Below are 21,204 nucleotides of genomic sequence, written 5' to 3'. Positions count from 1 at the left end.
TGGTATTTATTTGGATGTTTACATTTGATTCTGAATGAGTTTGATAGTGCTCCGTGGCTAACGGGCTAAAGCTAACATTACACACTGTTGGAGAGATTTATAAAGAATAAAGTTGTGTTTATGAATTATACAGACTGCAAGTGTTTAATAATGAAAATAATGACAGTCTTGTCTCTGTGAATACAGTAAGAAACGATGGTAACTTTAACCACATTTAACAGTACATTAGCAACATGCTAACGAAACATTTAGAAAGACAATTTACAAATATCACTAAAAATATCATGTTATCATGGATCATGTCAGTTATTATTGCTCCATCTGCCATTTTTCGCTGTTGTCCTTGCTTGCTTACCTAGTCTGATGATTCAGCTGTGCACATCCAGACGTTAATACTGGCTGCCCTTGTCTAATGCTTGAACATGAGCTGGGATATACAAATATTGGGGGCGTACATATTAATGATCCAGACTGTTACGTAACAGTCGGTGTTATGTTGAGATTCGCCTGTTTTCTGGAGGTCTTTTAAACAAATGAGATTTATATAAGGAGGAAACAATGGTGTTTGAGACTCGCTGTATGTCATTATGTACTGAACTCATGTTATTTAACTATGCCAAGATAAATTCAATTTTTAATTCTAGGGCACCTTTAAAGTGGCTCTATGTAGGAATGACACCCAGTGGTCGAAATAGGTACTGCAGCCCAAATTCAAAATATTGTTTGCCCCGCCCCCTCGCGCAGGTGGCCAGCTTGAGAGGGATCGCAATTGACAATGAAAGCTGAGGAGACTTACACACTGTAAGCTGATTTATCTGCGTTTTAATATGCTGTCATTCATAGAGATTTTTAGATGGATGCAGAGGCTTTTTATGTCAGGTAGAATCTGAGATTCTCTGACCCAGTTTGTTTGCTGGTTTCCATGGCTGCAATACGAGTTGCAATTAATATCTTCTGTGTTGAATGAAGAAGCAATAACAAACTTGCATGGTTAGTTTGAATCTTAGTTTTTGAATCTTAGTAGGAAAGAGTCCTTTTCTCTCCTAGTTAAAGCAGAACTTAGTAACTTTTTTTTACCTTACGATGTCCTTACGATGATAATTGACTTAATTGACTTGTAGTGGTGTGTTTGAGGCATGCACTAACCCCCTCTGGCATGTCTACGCCAGAAAACAGCACTTGCAAGTTGAGCAATCACACACAATCTCGCCTCATGTTCACGTTCATGCGAGAGTGACAAAATGCTTTACGGGAATTCAAAAACAATGTATATATTATGACTTTATAAGACAGTTTCTAAAATTACCCACCTCCATCGAGATTTCTTGTACTGTATTTGCAAAACTACTGCGCTGGTGAGCGTTGTAGTTGTTGTAGTCCAGAGCTGCGCTTGGAGTATTTACGACAGTGTGATTCACTGAAGGAACCTGTAAGGGGAGCTTCGCAAATCTTACTGAGTTCTGCTTTAAGCACATTGCTGGGGGCAGGGCAGACGCAGGCCTAAGCAGAAGCCCCCCCACTGATGCAGTTTTGGTCAGATCAACAAGAGAGAGAGAGGGAGGAGCGTTGTGCACTGGCTTTTAACTCCCTCGGGTCGGCGGTCACGCCGGTGGTACCACCTCGGTTTTTTTCTTACCAGTGTGAAAGAGACTCAAAATACTCTGTCAATGTTGCACATACAATTAAGAGTTATACACCATTTGAATCTGTGGAATATCTTCGTGTACACTCAATGACAAAATGTTGTGCTTTTTGCAAAATAAAGAAAACTAACATGATGCGTGATCTGTCATCTCCCTCTAAACAAACTCCAATCTGATAGTTCTCAGAAAATGAACTGTAACTTAGTGAATACTAATCACAGAAAAAATTAGACTTTCGTCTAAAGAAACGTTGAAATGTCAGGGTTTAAATCGTGTAAGTCAAATCGAAAACAGACATTCTGTGTTTATGTAATCTGCATGAAAAGAGCCATGTCAGAAGTCTGTGATTCAGCTCATTATCCACTAATGCGCCCGCGGCCACGCCCACAGAGGGAGCGCTATTCAGGCACAAATTCTGAGGCAATACATGCATACATCGTCTCAATCGTGTATTTATTGTCTTGAAAAGTGTTTATCTGGATGTTAAAGCCATGGTTAGAGACCTCTGGAAGCCTTTGTTAGTTCCTGGAATATTCTGTTCTTCTTTAGATTAATTTGTGGACTAAATGTGCACAGAGCGCCCTCCAGCTGCAAATATGAATTGAAAACACAGTATCCAGCACTCATAGTGATGACAATAAATATTAAATAAATATTACTCCTTTGTATAGAAAATTAACATACATATGAGAATCCATCAATATTTCTCCAAATGTGCATGTTTTTAAGCTAAAAGCCTATATGAAATGCCATAGAGGTAACATGAATGTTCAGACACTTTACTTCACAGAAATACATTATATTTTAAAATATATAATAGAATACCATTATTTTAAATTGTAATAATATTTCACAGTATTGCTGTTTTGTTTCTGTATGTTTGATTTACACCATGATGAGCTTGAGACATGATCACAGAGGGTTTTTTTCACAGCCTACTTGTCTGAAAGAGCTCATTAAAGGTGCTAAAGAGGATGTTTTGTTTTATACATTTTTGCAATATTGCTTGAAACTGTCTTTACTAACTGATAAAAGACTATTTATTAGGTGCACTGAGAGGAATAATATTAATATACATCATCTGTGCACGAGGTAGGGCCTTCAAAACATCAGCCAATCGTTTACGCGATCATCGCGTAAAAACTCGTGCATGAGTTTTGGGAGGCGTTCCCTCGAAATGAGCTGTGAAGGAGGGGGGTTGTTCTCATGCATGCGCTCATTTCAAAAACTCACTAACAGTCTTTGTTTTCTCAGTCGACGAAAAGATCCTCTTTAGCACCTTTAATATGCAGGTCATTACAGGTCTTTATGCGATTCTTTTGTCTTCTCAGGTGTAAATCACCCATTATTCATGATGATTCACGCCTCCATGCATACTGTGTTTCTTGACAAAAAGTGTCTTACAAAAACTAAATCAATATATTGTTATAAATGAACGAGTAGGCAGGATCATTTTTACATCATTTTGAAGCAAAAACTCTAGTCTACAACCTCCAATACCCAGAAGTCTTGTGAACACAGATTTAATGTATTTTTTTGGCTTTATTTCAGTGACATAAGTTTTTTGTTTTTTCAATAACCACACATAAACGTTATTCCTTCAAAAACACAAACATGTACATACATGTTCCTCACATATTATTGTACCCTAGTTTGTGCTGAATACAGTGTAATGACACTTCTTCTATAAATATGTTTATGAGCAACTGAAAAAAGCACAAATGTCAGGACATGTCAAAATTTCTCCAGGGCCCCAAAAATCCTCAGACCCCTGAGGGTTAAACACACATTCTTAATAAAGCTTTACAACAATAATGTTTTGTCTCTTTTCTTTATAAACTACATTCTTATTAAAGTACTTTTACAATAACAGTTGTCTTCTTTAATGAGCTATTATCTTATTAAACACTTTTATAAAAACCCATTTGTCTCGTTTTCCTCAATAAACAGTTATCATAAACAAATGATCATGCATTTTTTCACTGCTTACACACAAACAAGTTATCAAACATGTCTCTTCCTCCAATTTATCGCTTTTCACAGTTTTTTTCCATAAACAGTTATCTCTCATAACTCTTTCACTGTTTACACACAAACAAGTTATCTCTTATGACAGCTGTACTTCATAAACGGCTAACATCTGTTTTCCTTTTTTTTTCTTTATCTTCAAATCACAGTTGTGTTGTCATTATTATTCTTTATAAGCAGAAGAGGTACAAGTAGTATAGAAAAGTTGCATTCCCTAATGAAGCAGGGTGTGGCTGATATCAACAATACACACTGAAATTAAGATTAGAAGAAAAATTTTCAGCTGTGTGAGTTAAAAAGAGAAATTATGTGAGTGTTTTTCACTCAGCTGTGTGTCTCAGTTGTTTCTCCCAGGACACTGTTTAATCTCACACAGAGACACTGAGCAACCAGAATAAACCCCAAATCCAGCATAAAGGGGTTCAGTGAATGTGCTGTTGAATGTGTGTAAGTGTATGAGTGTGTGTGTGTCGGAGATGCTGTAGAAGGACAGAGTGCCGGCCGACCAGTTCAGATACACTCCTACTCTGTTAGAGTCACATGAAGGGACAGGTATGTTTCTGCCCTGCTTATTGTGTTTGACAAAGAAAAGGTTATTAAAACAGTTTAGACTCCAGGACTTTTCATTGCATCCATACAAGCAGTCATTAATCGGTCCTTTTCTGCTGATTCCTTTATATGTCACTGATACAGAAACCTCCCTCCCGCTCCATTCAGCCTCCCAGTAACAGTGCCCAGACAGACTCTCTCTACACAGAACCTGAAGACACTTATTAAATCTCTCTGGATGATCAGGATTCTGCTGCTCCTCTTTCATATATGTCACCTTTCTGTTCTTCTCGGACAGAGCAAGATGAGTGTGCGCTGTGTTTAAATCCAGTGTGAGATCGCATGCATCTGAACACAAGAAGAGATTAGAACATTTACCCCCAGTTTCACAGACAAGGCTTAAGCTAGTCCTAGACTAAAATGCATGTTTGAGCTGTTTTAAGGGAAAACAACTTGCACTGACATTTCTTAAAGGATTAGCTCACTTTCAAATGAAAACCACCCCAAGCTTTACTCACCCTCCAGCCATCCTTTCTGATGAACACATCCTGACGATCCTGATGCATCCAAGCTTTATAATGGTATTTATAATGAGTATGAGCTGAAGAAAGTGTCTCCATCCACATGAATCCATTATAAACACGGCCCCGGGGGGTTAATAAAGGCCTTCTGAAGCAAAAACAATGTTTGTGTAAAAAAAAAATAATTTAAAATCCATATTTAACAAGTTATGAAGTAAAATATCTAGCTTCTACCAGACCACCTTCTGTATTCAAATTCCGAAAAAAAAAAATGGAACTGGCGTCACGTCAGTTACGCCTTTTCCATAAGTTGAATAGGAAGGCGTAAGACGTAGTGTACGTTTTTTGAACTGTGAGAGTTTTAAATTTAATTCATAAGTAGAATACAGAAAGGCGGTCTGGCGGAAGCTAGATATTTCACTTCATAACTGGTTAAATATAGATAATTCTTTTTACAACAACACATCACTTCCCTTCAGAAAGCATTTATTAACCCTCTGGAGCCGTGTGGAGCACACGTTTATGATAGATGGATTTGGCACTTTCTTCAGCTCATACTCGTTGATCCCGCTCACTGCCATTATAAAGCTTGGATGTGTCAGGATATTTATTAATATTTCTCTGATTGTGTTCATCAGAAAGAAGAAAGTCATATACATCTAAGATGGCTTGAGGGTGAGTAAAGCTTGGACTAATTTTCATTTGAAAGTGAACTAATCCTTTAAAATATGTCGCACCAGTAATGTTTTTTTTTCCAAGGCACAAAATCCCTTTATTTAGCTAAGGCCTAATTGTGGCTAAATCTAAGCCCTGTCTGTGAAACCGAGCCTTATGGTCCCCACAAGGATAGTAAAACCTGTAAAATCTAAATTATGTTTTTATTTATTTTTTTTTTTTTTTTTGAGAATGTTAAAATTTTTCTGTGATGGGTAGGTTTAGGGGTAGTGTAGGGGGATAGTAAATACAGTTTGTACAGTATAAAAGCCATTACGCCTATGGAATGTCCCCACAATTCACAAAAACGAACGTCTGTGTGTGCGCGCATCTTACATTTCTCTACTCCAGGTGTAATCCTGAACTCTCCTCCATGGTCCACACTATAAGAAAACAAGAGAATGAAGATTTTATATTAAGTGGATAAAGTGAATGTTAAATTGAATAGGAATCTAAACACTCGTGTTGCATTTTATTACAAACAAACAAAATTAAGTAACCTTTTTAAATTCAAAGTAACACAATGGAAATTCAAAACAAAAAAACTTGGTTTAATACAAACATGTAAAAGATGACTTTTAGCCACAGGCTTCACCTTTACATTCACTGAGCATTTGTGTCTATTCAGTGTAAAGAAACACACACATATTGACTTTGATCAAAATGAGGTACTCCACAGACTTTTATTGTGTTTCTATAAAGACATTTGAATGCAGCTCAACAGGAGTTTTGTCTTTCTGAGTCTTTGAGTGCCACCTGGAGGAAGATTTAGTTTCTTGCTCACAAATACACAGCCCTAATAGACACAAATGGTCAGCGAATGTAAAGGTGAATGCCTGTGGCTAAAAGTCATCATTCACATGTTTGTTTTAACCAAGATTTTTTTGTTTTCACATTACGATATCTATCTCAATACTGAGGCCACGATACAATATATATCATTATATGGGTCTGCACTAAATTTCACCTCAGCAGAATTTACTATAACAGCTGTTTTTATACTATAGGGCCATTGCTAACTATAGGCAGAGCAGGCAGTTGCCCTTTGAATTACGAAGGGCCTCTGTAGCACTGTACAACAATATAGGTTATGGCATAGGTTTCATGTTAACATTGGGCACTCCCCACCAGGTACAATATTCTGTTTGATTTCTTCTCGTTTTTTAAGCACATTAATACTAATGTAGGCTACTCATTCTAATAAATTCATATTGTAATGTATTCATTCTAATATATTAATAAAATCATCTTTATATTGCTGGCAGGTTATCATTGCACAAATTAACACTCTCTACATTTAAGAAAAATTATTCAAAAATTAGAAGTATTCTAAACGAATACGCATTCTTCACTCTAGTGCAGTGGTTCTCAACCTTTTTTCTCAGTGGGCCGCACAATGGTCCAAGTGCAAGTCTCACGGGCCGCATATAATTTACATATAACATCACCATTGCAAACCAATCAGATTTAATGTTATGGTATTAGCATACTGGCATTGTGGTATGCATTATGGTATTAGCATAACTTACTGACATTAGCTTTACAATAATAATCAGATAGTAGTGCTCAATGAACACACAAACTATACAATCACTTTAAGTTGCTATTTAATTCTGTATGACTTTATGACTCTCTTCAACAGCATTGCAATAGTCACGAAACAATCACACAAATGCCTTAAAAAGCAAATGTTACTCAGCTCTTTTTACAAACAACATTGAGCACATTGTAATTAATTACAATCTCTGACGATATCAAGCATTCTGTCACGTTCCAATCCCTTGCGCAACATCGGATCCACTCGTGAGCGCAGAGTTGGGCTCATTTCAGCCGCGGGTGCACTGATGCGGTTATTTTTATTGATTTAAAATACAAATAGGCCTACATCAAATAAACACATCGAATTCACAGTTCAGTCTTTAGAAATTGTAGGTTTTGCATATGTCAAGTTAGTACTTTACTTCAGAGCAGAAAGGCTGCCCATCTCACTCATTAAAGCGGAACTCAGTAAGATTTGCGAAGCTCCCCCTACAGGTTCCTTCAGTGAATCACACTGTCGTAAATACTCCAAGCGCAGCTCTGGACTACAACAACTACAACGCTCACCAGCGCAGTAGTTTTGCAAATACAGTACAAGAAATCTAGATGGAGGTGGGTAATTTTCAAAATTGTCTTATAAAGTCATAATATACACATTGTTTTTTGAATTACCGTAAAGCATTTTGTCACTCTCGTGTGAACGTGAACATGAGGCGAGATTGTATTGGGTCGGCGCAGCTCAACTTGCAAGTGCTGTTTTCTGGCATAGACGTGCCAGAGGGGGTTAGTGCACGCCTCAAACACACCACTACAAGTCAATTAACCATCGTAAGGACTTGGAAAACTTTTTATGAAGGTAAAAAAGTTACTTAATTCTGCTTTAACAGCAAACTGATTCTTTCATTCTTCTTACCTTTGCTGCTGATGCTACGACTCTTCGTGTTTACATGTGCTCCTCCATTGTATGTTCCTCATTTCGTTTTTCTCCTCTAATAACAAATTTGACCATTTTGATCCCTAAATTTACAAAAATAATGGCTACTGTTGGAATTCTGCCAAAGCGCCCGCTTGTAAGTGTTCGTTAACTAAGTGATTGCATCAGCACATGCCTATAGGTCTGATGTCTGAAAATAATAAATGCTCACCAAAATGATTTTATATGACAAATAAAGCATTATAGCTCATTTATATTTGTTTAATTCACTTTAATGTAAATTTAAAAACAAAAATAAATTGTAAAGCTATCATTTATTTTTTAATTGTGGTTGGCATATCGCGGGCCGCATTTACATTCGTGACGGGCCGCAGGTTGAGAACCACTGCTCTAGTGCATGCGAACACATTCAGACAGTCACTCAAACAGATTGCGCTGTGTGCACATAGAAACATTCAGCAACACAGAAACTTGTCAATGCTGCCTTGCAATTTTTATCAATAAAATACAGAGCTACATTATCTTTCTCAGCAATGAGTTGGTAACATCGCTGTTTTTGAATACATTTTCATTTCATACATGCACAATCTCTCTTTCTCAGGCCCATTAATGAACACAAAGTTGATGTATTACACTATTCTGTGAATAGAATATCAAACTGGAGATTGCTAAACTGCAAGCTTTTTTTGTTTTCAGAAAGCCAGTATTTTTATCCACAATGTAGACAGAGCGTGTGCACACAGTTGCCAGGTTGAGAAAAACAAGTAAAACACAGCAGATATTTTCGATATTTCAGATATTGCACAAGTGTAAAGCTCTGATTGGGGGATTACGTCTCTTGATATCAGGCAACCCCAGTTATGTCCATTCTGTGGGTCAAATTAAACCTTGTTATAGCCTATATATTCTATTCTATTAATGAATTTCAGCACATTCCTACTTCGTTTTAATCGCTGTCCTTGTATTCAAATTATTCAAATTCTACTGCTCCACACGTTCTGAGGAATTGATACAGAAGCAGCTGTACTGATACTCGTATTGACAAGTAGTATGTGACTATACATAGTCATATATTAATGCATCAAACACTAAATGTCTATATCATTTAATTTCATCTACTAACTGTAGAAATTGCTGGCTGTTCAGTTCTTCTTAGCTGATCTGTTTTATTTTATTGTATCATGAGATACACAATTTCTTTAAGTTTGAATCTTGGATCTGTTTTGTTTCATGACAGCAATGAGAATTTATTTTCTAGAACAGAAGCTACCTTTGAATTGATGTTTTGGGATCAGAGACTTATAACCTAAATGTTTCTCAGATGCTGCTGTTGACTCATAACAACAGCATCTAAAAAAAAGACTCAAGTCTCTGATCCCAAAACATCAATTCAAAGGTTGTTCAATTCAAGCAGCCTTTGAGCTGATTCAGGATCATCTTCAGTCACAGAGTTCAAGACAAGAAGCGCTTATTTTAAAAGCCTCCCAGTCTCCTGACATTTAGGAAATCCACTTCAAATGTTACAATGCTTATAATGATTTTTGTTAACTCTACAATAAGTAAATCCAATTCACCAGCTAATTACTCTTCAACAGCGATGCCATAGAAATTTACAGAGCTACCTATAAAATGGAAGTTCAAAGACAAAATTCTAAAGATGTTTGTGAGCTTGTTTATCTGGTGCATAAGGTATAAAGTGCACAAGGTCTAAAGTGCACACATGCCCAAACACACATGACAGGATGATTGTAAGCATTAAACATACTTGAGTTTGTCCAGTCTGTAGTTTGGATCAGAGAGCAGCTTGACTAATGATTGTCCCGGGTGATTGAAGCTCAGATCCAGCTCTCTCAGGTGTGATGGGTTTGAACTCAGAGCTGAAGCCAGATAACAACAGCTTTCCTCTGTCACCATACAGCCAGATAATCTACAAACACACACTCTATATTACATCATCTTTTTCATAACCAAGTGAATCTATCTGTTTTTCTTACCTCAGGATGTTGAGTTGACAGTGTGAACTCTTCAGTCCGTCCGAAAGAAGCTTCACTCCTGAATCCCGCAGATTATTGTTACTCAGGTCCAGCTCTCTCAGTGAGGAATTTGATGATTGTAGAGATAGAGACAAACTTTCACAGCACTGATCACTGAGATTACATGCAGAAACCCTAAACAGACACCAGAGTACAAATAGCATGAAGTATCTTTATTAAACATGCAATCCTTCTGTATTCTTTTCCACTGCATTTCTAAGTATTCAAAAGTATTTGGCTGTTACTGATATATCTATTTATTATGTCTGGAATTTTTTCATGACCAGGGCAGAGGAGGAAAAGGGCAGCTTTAATTTCATAACCAAGTGAATATCTAACTGTTTTTCTTACCTTAGTATGTTGAGCTGACAGTGTGAACTCTTCAGTCCATCCGAGAGAAGCTTCACTCCTGAATCCTGTAGGTTATTGTTACTCAGGTCCAGCTCTCTCAGTGAGGAATTTGATGATTGTAGAGATGAAGACAAACTTTCACAGCACTGATCATTGAGATTACATGCAGAAACCCTAAACAGACACCAGAGTACAAATAGCATGAAGTATCTTTATGAAACATGCAATCCTTCAGTATTCTTTTCCACTGCATTTCTAAGTATTTAAAAGTATTTGTCTTATATTTTTTAAAATTGGCTGTTACTGACATATCTATTTATTATGTCTGGAATTTTTTTCTGACCATGGCAGAGGATGAAAAGGGCAGCTTTAATTTCATAACCAAGTGAATATTTAACTGTTTTTCTTACCTTAGTATGTTGAGCTGACAGTGTGAACTCTTCAGTCCATCCGAGAGAAACCTCACTCCTGAATCCCGCAGGTTATTGTTACTCAGGACCAGCTCTTTCAGTGAGGAGTTGGATGATTGTAGAGATGAAAACAAACTTTCACAGAACTGATCAGTGAGATTACAGCCAACTAGCCTATAACACAGGATGAAAAATTATTCAATAATGAGTGAGTCAAAATACTGTGTCCTTTATTCTGCAGACTGATCACATATTGATCATTTGACTACTATTCTTCATCAGGAGGTGAACTCTAAATCTATTGACAAATCTGCTTAAATAAATTTATTCAGACACGTTGAATCTACTTTACTAAGGTGCATTCAGAAAATGTCTCCTTATTTGTTTCATATTTTGTTAGGTTGCATTGTTGTTACATTGCACACTCCATACCTTATAATGACACAGCAAAAAAAGTGATACATTTGCAATTTTATTAAAAAGAGAATACTTGACATAAGTATTCAGACCCTTTGCTATGACTTCTGAAATTTAGTTTAGGTGCATCCCATTTATTAGGGCCCAAGCCCTAAGGGGTGAAGGGCCATATTGTTTTCATAAGGAATTTTTTTCAACCTTCAGGCAATTTTGGGGCCCATAACATGCTCAAACACTCTTGAAACTTTCCACACATGTTGAAACCGTATAATTCATATGGTAAAGAGTTTGCAGTTTGATTTTAGTGAGCTTATACAAAATTAATTTGTAACTTTTTCCCATTGTATTTGTCCTATTGTTTGTATTTCTCTTATTCTTTTTTAATCGTATTACTGTCACACAGATGAACTCCGTGATTCCCTCCTCTGGCCATCGGAGGGCACCCTCTCCCGAGTACTAACACTCACGCATACATTCACACTTACACATGCACTACATTTCCCATCTGCCCCGTAACTTGGACTAATTACCACACCCAGCTGTACTGCATTACCTGGACTACTTAAGCCACACTCAAACTCACCCTCATTGCGAGGTCCTGATTGTCTGCCTGTTGCTGAACCTGTTTGATTCTCGTTTACGATTCTCTGCTGCCTACCCTTTGGATTGTTTATTGTTTGCCTGGACTGTGATTGATATCCGCCTGCACCTCGACCACGTTTCTGCCTGACCCTTGTTACACCTTTTTGCCCCTGTTTGACCCTGCCTGTTTGTACCACGCATTCTGTTAATAAAAGCTTGCTGATGGATCCCAACTTGCGTGACGATTCATTACAATTACTGTTTCAAGTCACTGTTGTTTGTTGACAGTAAAACTGCTCTGAAAGAACAGATTAAGAGAGTAGTACTGAAAGTGGGGGTCGGAAGATGATTTCCAGAAATAATTTTTTTTAATGATTAGAAACAGCATACTTTATGAATAATTGTAACAAAATACTAAAAATATTAATTAAATCAAAAACAAAAACCATGCAAATAAAAAAAGCCATCAACCTTTCAATTTTCCTTCCCCTCGACTGTGACCTGAGGTGATAACGACAGATTAACAACATATTAGCAACAGCATCAGTTGAAGCAGGTCGATTTACAGCACCATGTTAAACATTCAGACATGTGCACGTAGGTAATTCTTTATGTTTTGGATATTATTTTTGTCGAAATGAAACATTGGTTAATATCGACCAAAGACAATGCAGGGAGTCCAGCGGAGGAGAGCGGAGAAGCACCACTGTCAGGAGACATAATGGATAGCACTCGACCCTTTGTGAAAGTGGAAAAACAAAGTTCTTTTAAATGGAAAGAAAAGATGAGAATTGCCTGTTTTTGTCTATTTTAAGTTTTAATTTAAAATGTTTGTGATTTTAACAAAACTTATGTTTAAATGTTTTGCCAATTGTGTGAGCAAGTACATAAAATATACAAATCAATATATAAATCAAAAGTATTACTTTATATAGAGTAATGAATTGAATAAAATGTAGTGTGTTTAAACATGACATCTATGAAATATTATGTAGTATACAAAGAGAATCGCAATTCTGACAAGCCATGAACAGTAACAATCTTTTGGATCTGAAATAAAAATAAGTAAATGTTGTGTTTGTGATAAACAGCCATGGATCAGTTGCGCACTGCAAACGCGGCATATTGTCCCCTTGGAATTATAAGGTTCTATCTGCGTTCTGAGCAGTTTTGAGATATTGAGCTTCAAAGTTTTTGCATTCCATATAGCAAAAACTATATGGGGAACAAGTTTCTTTCAAACATGAAAATGACAAGGGACCCTAAATGTATTCTAAATGTACAATATATGTTGTAACAATGTGTTGACATGCATGAGAAAGTTAAATTTAATGTTTTTTATGACATTTATTTCATATTTTAAATGAATTTTTTTTTTTTCTTGTTAAGAATTAAGCATAAATTAAGCATAAAAGGCAGTGTTAAATATTTTGTCCAGTGCAGATGTTAAATCTAGGTAGGAATATGGTGGGTAATTTAACACATTATTGCAGGAACCATTTAAGTTTAAGTTTCCTTTTGTTTAGACAGAAAGCAGCTACTGTAATACATCTGACAGGACTTTATTCCACAAAAATTGGGACATGTACAATGGCTTTCTTTAGACATCAATAATGCTGAAATAACATTATAACGTTTACTGTTGTAATTAAAACCCCATCAATTCAATTGAGTATTTGACCTTTAAGCCTTAATATTGTAAAATGTAAGACATTTTAAGACTAAAAAACTGCAAGAAAACAGATAATGCTTCAGCAAAGGTGTTTAAAAAAGTTTAATTAATAAACATTGAAAAATGTTTCACTGACTACATATTAAAAATATTTCACATTTAAAATATTTAAATTACTTCAACTATGCAACAACTACGTTTTTACCAACAATGTAAAACTTAACAACTTTAATTTAACTTTAATCCAGTGTGCCATAGCGTATAGCTGTGCCATAGCTACATAGTACATACAGCTCAGTACAAGTACACAGGATGGATCAAGGTTAAAACATAACCTAATATATACATAACTTTCCCTCGTACGACAATGACATGACTGGAAATTAAGCATATAGACTGCAAAACCCGAATCTATCCTCTTAATAGCGCTGCTGGCTAACGTTAGCGTGGTCTAACTGAAAATAACTCCTCAGCAATCAGATACAACAAAACACACAAAAAGACTATAATTCCCTGGAATTTGGGCTGCTGTCATTGACAAGATCATAAATAAAATAGTCCATCATGAAGGTTTCTAATAAACATTGCGTTGTATGAAATTTAGTTTTCTCTTCACCGATTTAGCGTTTTTAAGCGATAACTCCCACTATCGCGCCGGCATGACAAAGAATGGTGATCCTGATTGGTCCGCGTGTGTGCATTCGAAGTACTGATTGGCTCACGCAGATAGAACCTCATAGAGCCAAGTTAGAGTGCGACTTTGTAGATAGAACCTTTTTGTTTTCTAAAAAAAAAAGTACCAAAATGTACACAACTTAAAAAAAAAACTCTAACGTTTTAATTCAGCGTGGTGCAGCGAAGCAAAAATAAATGTAAAGTGACCGCTGCACTGCTCCAGATGCACCGCTCCTGGAACGCACTGCCAGACTGCATCCGTGTGCAGTGTGAATGCTCTAATCCGTTAATATGGGCACGGAATTAAATACGCATCGCATACGCACTGCAAACAGAGTATGTGTGAAAGAGGCGTTAGTGTGTGCGCACCATTGCACATTGTCGTGAGTCACTGGTATCGTTATTTTGGGGGTCATGGGCTGAAAAGTTTGAGGGCAGGGTCATTTTGGGGTTTTTATGAACACACTGACAGGGGCCACTTAAATGTTTTTCTTAGAACCGCCAGAAGTCTAGGACTGGCTATTTTTTACACTCTTGATGGTTTAGAGTTTAATCCTTTCATTGATGTGTGGTTTTGCCTACATTACAGGATAAGAAATCTCTTAGGACAGGGTAGGGGTGTTCGATTCCAGGTTTTTTGGAGTTGACTTCGACTCCCACTGTTGGAGTCGATGGAATTGACTCCTCGACTCCATTTACTGTACATCAAAACGGTCATAAATAAGCCAAGATGGCAGTCCTTACACACTTAATTTATTTTTCCCTGACACAAAGCCTTAAAATCCCCTCATTAAAACAACACACGTTTAGCGAAACTGTCCAAATTAGTCCAATTTAGAGATGACTTGATGAGTAGCCCTATCAACATTGCTAATTGCCGATACCTAATTTTACAGAGAGAAAAGTCATGAATACCATCTGTGGTCGAATATTATGTCAGAATTAAATAAATGAGAAAGCAGGGATTCTTTAATGAATTCATCTCATTATAATGGTCGGGGGATGGAGCTAAATGCACACGATAATTGTCTTAAAAGTGCTTGGACACGAGAGTTAAAGGTACTAAAATTAATACAATACATAAAAAATGCATACAATAATGTACACTTATTAATGTGTTTATTATTGATGTGAGTTTTTTTATTATTTTTATGTATGGTTAGTTTAATGAACATGGTTAACTATGGAAAATCAAATCGTTTTATTGCAATAATAAAAGCTACCATCAATAAGCCTACTAAAGCTGACACGGAGGTATGTATAATTACAAACTCTCTATGACTGTTATCTATTTCTAAAGTAAGCTACATAAATGTATGTGACAAAGTTTCTGCGACAGCTCTCTGACGCGATTCGTCAAGTGTCCGAATTCCTCGCTTCATTTCGTTTACTCTTTGCTTAGTGCACTTAACCATAGACATTATGCACTTAACTGCCATGCATTATGTAGGCTATGGATTCGAGAATCATTAAACAAGTGAGCGATTCCAGACACAGCAACAGAGTCGACACCGAGAGTCGATTCCTGTACTGGAGTCGGCCCCGACTCTGGGGCTATTCAGAGTCGAGGAATCGACTCTTTTGGAGTCGACTCCCCATCACTAGGACAGGGATAGGCAAAGTCGGTCCTGGAGTGTTGCTGTCCTGCAGAGTTTAAAGGCAAATAAAAGGTATGAAACCAGTTTATTTGTAGTGCACTGAGAACATAGTTTTATATTATTACTTTAATAATAAGGTTAATTAAAAATAATAAGTAAAAACATACAATGGAGGTCTATCCAGAACAAAGCTAAACTGTTCGGTTATTAAATTTCTTCAAAATATATTCCACAAAAGAAAGTGTTTCTTTTGAAAACAACATGAGGGTGAGTAAATGACGACTGAGTTTTCATTTTGAATATCCAAGTGCCTCCCATGGGTTTGAAATATTTGTGGTGGTAGCCAGATGTATAATCCTCCTATTTCCCACGGCACCAAAAAATTGAAATGAATTTTAATTACATAAGGCTACAATTACATTTAATTAGCCTACATACTGGGGGGGCATCCCAGCCAGAGACTACAATAATTTACTATGAATTAAATGGAAATCAAATTAAATAAAATTTATTATGTAACTGTCACGAATACAGCTCCTCCGGTGCATCCTCCGGACCACCGGAGGGAACCCTCACCGGAATACTGATTCGCACCCATCTGGACTCCATTTCCCAGAGGCCCGCATTCCTGGGACTGATCACCTCACACCTGCACCATATCACACCACACTATTTAAGACGCGCACACACACACCTAGTCGCGAAGTCTTGATTTGCTACTAGTGATCATTTCTGAGCGTTTATTTGTGGACTGATATCTTGTTACGATCTGGACTGTTTTACTCTGCTGAACCTTGCTGCCTACCCCGACCCTTGCCTGACTAACGATTCTGAAATCTTGCTGCCTGTCTCGATCCTTGCCTGTGACCCGACCTTGTTTACCGCTGCCAGCCCTGAACCTCTGCCTGTCCCCATTTACGGTACTGCCTTACCCAAGCTTGTATTTACCTGTCTTTTAAATAAAGCTGCAAATGGATCCGCTATCTCCAGACTCTTCATTACAGTAACCAAAATACCAATAATGGCCAGAAGAAAAAAACATAACGTTTGACTTTTAATTATAAACAAGGCCGAAATACACCAGAACTCTTATTTTGAAATGTCTATACTACTGCAGGCTGATCCTTCAGATGAGAGATAAAATATGCATTCTTACAACCTTCTAAAACATTATATAAAGGCCATAAAATTGACATTGTCATAATTCATCAACTCGAGTTCATTAGCAAATCGCTTGGCATAGAATCACTTTGAAGCTCTGTTGCGTGAGCCTGTAGAACACGCAACAGTGCCACCTTGTGACTTTGCAATGTGTAGCGCACTTTTTTTAAATGAAATCATAGCCTGTTGAAGTTTAATAATCAATAGGCTGTCAGAAATGTTCTACCATCTCCAAAATATAAAACGTCTTAAAATGATCATTAAGACATTTGTTTTACCATTTAATGTATTGAATACTTTTTATGACATTTAAATTTAAGAAAACTCTCCCAGAGGGAAACTGCTTTATTTGCACACATGCTCCTAAATACATTTTACAGTTCACACACAGAAGCGCCCACACTGCCAAGCCCTGTCTTTGTGAAATATCCACTGCGTCTCTGCAGTGCACGTGGTAATGTCAGTGGGAGTAAACAGTTCTTGTGCACACAGAACGAAGAGATACAAAACGTGTAGGTTAATTGATCTCCAAATATACTTGGGTGGCTGGTAATATATCTGGGCAGCCCGCCCGAGTAAAAGCTATAAGTGAGAAGCACTGATATCCCTTTTAATTTAAATGGCTTCTGATTTCCTATTACATTATTGTCATCAATGAAAACAGTGTTACGATTTAATAGAGGAATTACAGTGTTACTGTTAATAAACAAAACAGACACATTCAGTTTTATCTCCAATACTATAAATTAATACTCACAGAGCTTTCCTGCAGTTCAGCACAACTGGTACCAGTCTCCTTTTACCCTCATCTGATGTGTTAAATTTCTTCAGATGAAACTCATCCAGCACCTTCTCTGATATCTGAAACATGTAGGCTACTGTTGAGCAATAAGACGGAGTGAGTTGATTCACTGAGTGATTCTCTGATTTCACAGTCTCCTGAATCTCTTTGTACAGAGTCTGATCCTTCATTTCCAACAGACAGAGGAACAAACTGATGCTACTGTCAGCAGAGAGATGTTTATGATCCGTAATGTGGCTTTTAATGTACATTGTGATCATTCTGATGGTCTCTGAGCTGTTTTCTGTTTGCCTCAGTATGTCCTGTAAGAGTCTCTGATTGGACTCCAGTGAGACACCCAGGAGAAATCGCAGGAAAAGAACCAGGTGTCCATTTTCACTCTGTAAAGATTTATCAACTGCTGATGTTAGTAGATCATACAGGCAGTTTCCTTGGGATCGCCAGTGGTTCGACCAACGATTCAGAAACAACTTCAATGGTTTTGTATTGTCGATGATATGGCAGAGAAACAGATATAAAGCAGCAAGAAACTCTTGAAAGCTCAGATGTATAAAGCTGTAGACTTTCCTCTGATGAATCACAGATTCCTCCTTGAAGATCTCAGTGCAAATCCCGGAATACAATGAGACATCTATGCTGCTCTCAATCAGGTCCTCCTCATAGAACATCACATTGCCCTTCATCAACTGATTGAAAGCCAGTTCACCAAGTTTCACAATCATGTCTCTGTTGGACTTTAGGAGTTTCTCTGGATCTCTCTCTTCATACTTCTGATTCTTCATGTTGATCTGAGTCAGCAGGAAGTGGATGTACATTTCAGTCAGAGTCTGAGGGATTTCTGCATTGTCATCTAGTTTCAGGAGATTTTGAAGTACAGTGGCTGAGATCCAGCAGAAGACGGGTATGCGACACATGATGTCGAGGCTTCTTGATCTTTTAACATGTGAGATGATTCTGCTGGCTTGATGCTCATCACTGATTCTCTTCCTGAAATATTCCTCCTTCTGAGGATCATTGAATCCCTGAATTTCTGTCAGGCGGTTGATGTATTTTGAGGGGATCTGATTGGCTGCTGCTGGTCTGGATGTGATCCAGATTAGAGAAGAGGGAAGCAGCTCTCCTTTCATGAGGTTTGATATCAACACACCCACTGATGAAGATTCGGTTATATCAGAAACTTTCGCACTGTCTGAAAACATTAGTGTAATTCTGCTTTCATCCAGACCATCAAAGATGAACACAACTTTACACTCCTCATAAATCTTCAAGTCCAGATCTTGAAGTTCAGGGTGAAAGTCCAGAAGAAGTCTGTGAAGACTGTACTGGTGATCTTTAATCAAGTTGAGCTCTCGAAATGTAAGCACAAACATGAAATCTACATCCTGATTGGCTTTTCCCTCTGCCCAGTCCAGAATGAACTTCTGCACTGAGACAGTTTTTCCAATTCCAGCGATGCCTTTAGTAAGAACAGTCTTGATTTGGTCTTTCTCTTCAGGTCCTGATTGATATAAGGGTTTAAAGATGTCATTGCAGTAGATTGGAGTGTCTTGTGAGTGGTGTGTTCTAGGTGTTTTCTCCATCTGTAAAACCTCATGTTCTTCATTCACAACTTCACTCTCTCCCTCTATGATGCAGATCCTGTTCAGGAAAGTTTGATACACTTCTAGTTTCACTCCTTCAAATAAGCTCTCATACTTGTTCTTCATGCTGGTTTTGTGCTGGTCTTTGACTCTCTGCAGGGCTTCTGTGTCCTGCTTCTTGATGAGGGTCTGAAAGTAGGAGTCAGTGCAGGTCAATGGCCTGATCACATCATCTCTCTTCATTCTGCAGAAACAGTGAGATGAAATACACAAACACAACATGAGAACGTGTTTGATTGTTCTATCACACCAAACATTTAAAATGTACTTTGAAATCACACCACATTTAGACCAAGTTTATTATCATTTTGCATTTTCAATTTTTGTTGATCTTCATTTCATTTTTATATTAATATTATTTTCAAATGTATTTGTATATTTTAGTTTTAGGTAGTTTTGTTAGGGCCTGAGCACTGATTGTATAAGAAACCTATTAGAACTGTTAAAATCAACTTCTGCTTTCCTTTTACATTATTATCATGTCAAAGTTTTATATTTTATTTTATAATTTGATAGAGGAATTACAATGTTACTTTGTCTCAAAACAGACACATCAAGCATCATCTCCAGTCACAAAAAAAATAAAAAAATAATAATAATAATACTCACAGAGCTTTACTGTAGTTCTCCACAGCTGGTATCAGTCTCCTTCTGCCCTCATCTAATTTGTTATATTTCTTCATATCAAACATATCCAGCACCTCCTCTGATACCTGAAGCATGTAGGCTATTGGTGAGCAATGAGATGGAGAGAGTTGATTCATTGAGTGTTTCTCTGATTTCACAGGCTCCTGAATATCTCTGTACAGAGTCTGATCTTTCATTTCCAACAGACAGAGAAACAGATTGATGCATCTGTCAGCAGAGATACGTTCATCTCTCATGTAACCATAATCTTCACCACCCCTGAATTTGTCTTTAATGTACCGTGTGATTCTCTTGATGGTATCTGCGGTGCTTTCTGTATGCCACAGTAGACCCTGTAAGAGTCTCTGATTGGACTCCAGTGAGATGCCCAGCAGGAACTGCAGGAAAAGGTCCAGGTGTCCATTTTCACTCTGTAAGGATTTATCAACTACTGATGTTAGTAGCTCACACAGAGAGATTCTCCAACTTGGTGACACATGTCTCATATTGAGAAACAACCTCAGTGGTTTTGTATGGTTGAAAACATGGCAGTAAAACACATATAAAGCAGATAGAAACTCCTGAAAGCTCAGATGAATGAAGCTGTAGACTTTTCTCTGATGAATTACAGATTCTTTCTTAAAGATCTCAGTGCAAATCCCAGAATACACAGAGGCATCAGTGACATCTATGTCGCTCTCAATCAGGTCCTCCTCATAGAACATCACATTGCCTTTCATTAGCTGATTGAAAGCCAGTTTCAGCAAGTTTCAAAATCACGTCTCCATTGGACCTCAGGAGTTTCTTTGGATTAATCTCATCATACTTCTGATTCTTCATGTTGATCTGAGTCAACAGGAAGTGGATGTACATTTCAGTCAGAGTTTGAGGGATTTCTGCACTGTCATCTTGTTTCAGGAGATTTTGAAGCACAGTGGCTGAGATCCAGCAGAAGACGGGTATGTGACACATGATGTCAAGGCTTCTTGATCTTCTAATGTGTGAGATGATTCTGCTGGCTTGATGTTCATCACCGATTCTCTTCCTGAAATATTCCTCCTTCTGAGGATCATTGAATCCCTGAATTTCTGTCACACGGTTGATGTATTTGGAGGGGATCTGATTGGCTGCTGCTGGTCTGGATGTGATCCAAATGAGAGCAGAGGGAAGCAGCTCTCCCTTAATGAGGTTTGACATCAACACACCCACTGGTGAAGTCTCAGTCACATCAGGAACTTTCTCATCATCTGAAAATATCAGTGTTATTCTGCTTTCATCCAGACCATCAAAGATGAACACAACTTTACA

General features: G+C 37.5%; 1 protein-coding gene across 4 annotated transcripts; it reads right to left on the bottom strand.

Annotated features, from left to right (window-relative positions):
• Positions 1–3,300: 3,300 nt before the first annotated feature.
• LOC125245111 (NACHT, LRR and PYD domains-containing protein 3-like) lies at positions 3,301–20,770 on the bottom strand. Of its 4 annotated transcripts, none has more exons than XM_048155572.1 (9): positions 19,879–20,770; positions 17,585–19,453; positions 12,193–12,222; positions 10,723–10,896; positions 10,313–10,486; positions 9,923–10,096; positions 9,694–9,855; positions 5,792–5,838; positions 3,301–4,568 (listed from the first exon to the last, which is right to left on the bottom strand). In XM_048155572.1, the coding sequence occupies exons 1-9, from the start codon at positions 20,634–20,636 to the stop codon at positions 4,009–4,011; spliced, it is 3,948 nt and encodes a 1,315-aa protein (XP_048011529.1). In that variant the 5' UTR covers positions 20,637–20,770; the 3' UTR covers positions 3,301–4,008. The 4 variants fall into 4 exon arrangements, with proteins under 4 accessions (XP_048011529.1, XP_048011531.1, XP_048011530.1 ...); XM_048155575.1 differs by lacking the exon at positions 3,301–4,568 and adding an exon at positions 4,743–4,889; XM_048155574.1 differs by lacking the exon at positions 10,313–10,486.
• Positions 20,771–21,204: the final 434 nt, after the last annotated feature.

Source organism: Megalobrama amblycephala, linkage group LG14, assembly GCF_018812025.1.
Source record: "Megalobrama amblycephala isolate DHTTF-2021 linkage group LG14, ASM1881202v1, whole genome shotgun sequence".
Classification (NCBI taxonomy): Eukaryota; Metazoa; Chordata; class Actinopteri; order Cypriniformes; family Xenocyprididae; genus Megalobrama; species Megalobrama amblycephala.
Note: the sequence above shows the minus strand (reverse complement) of the source record. Positions and strands in the feature narration are given on the sequence as shown.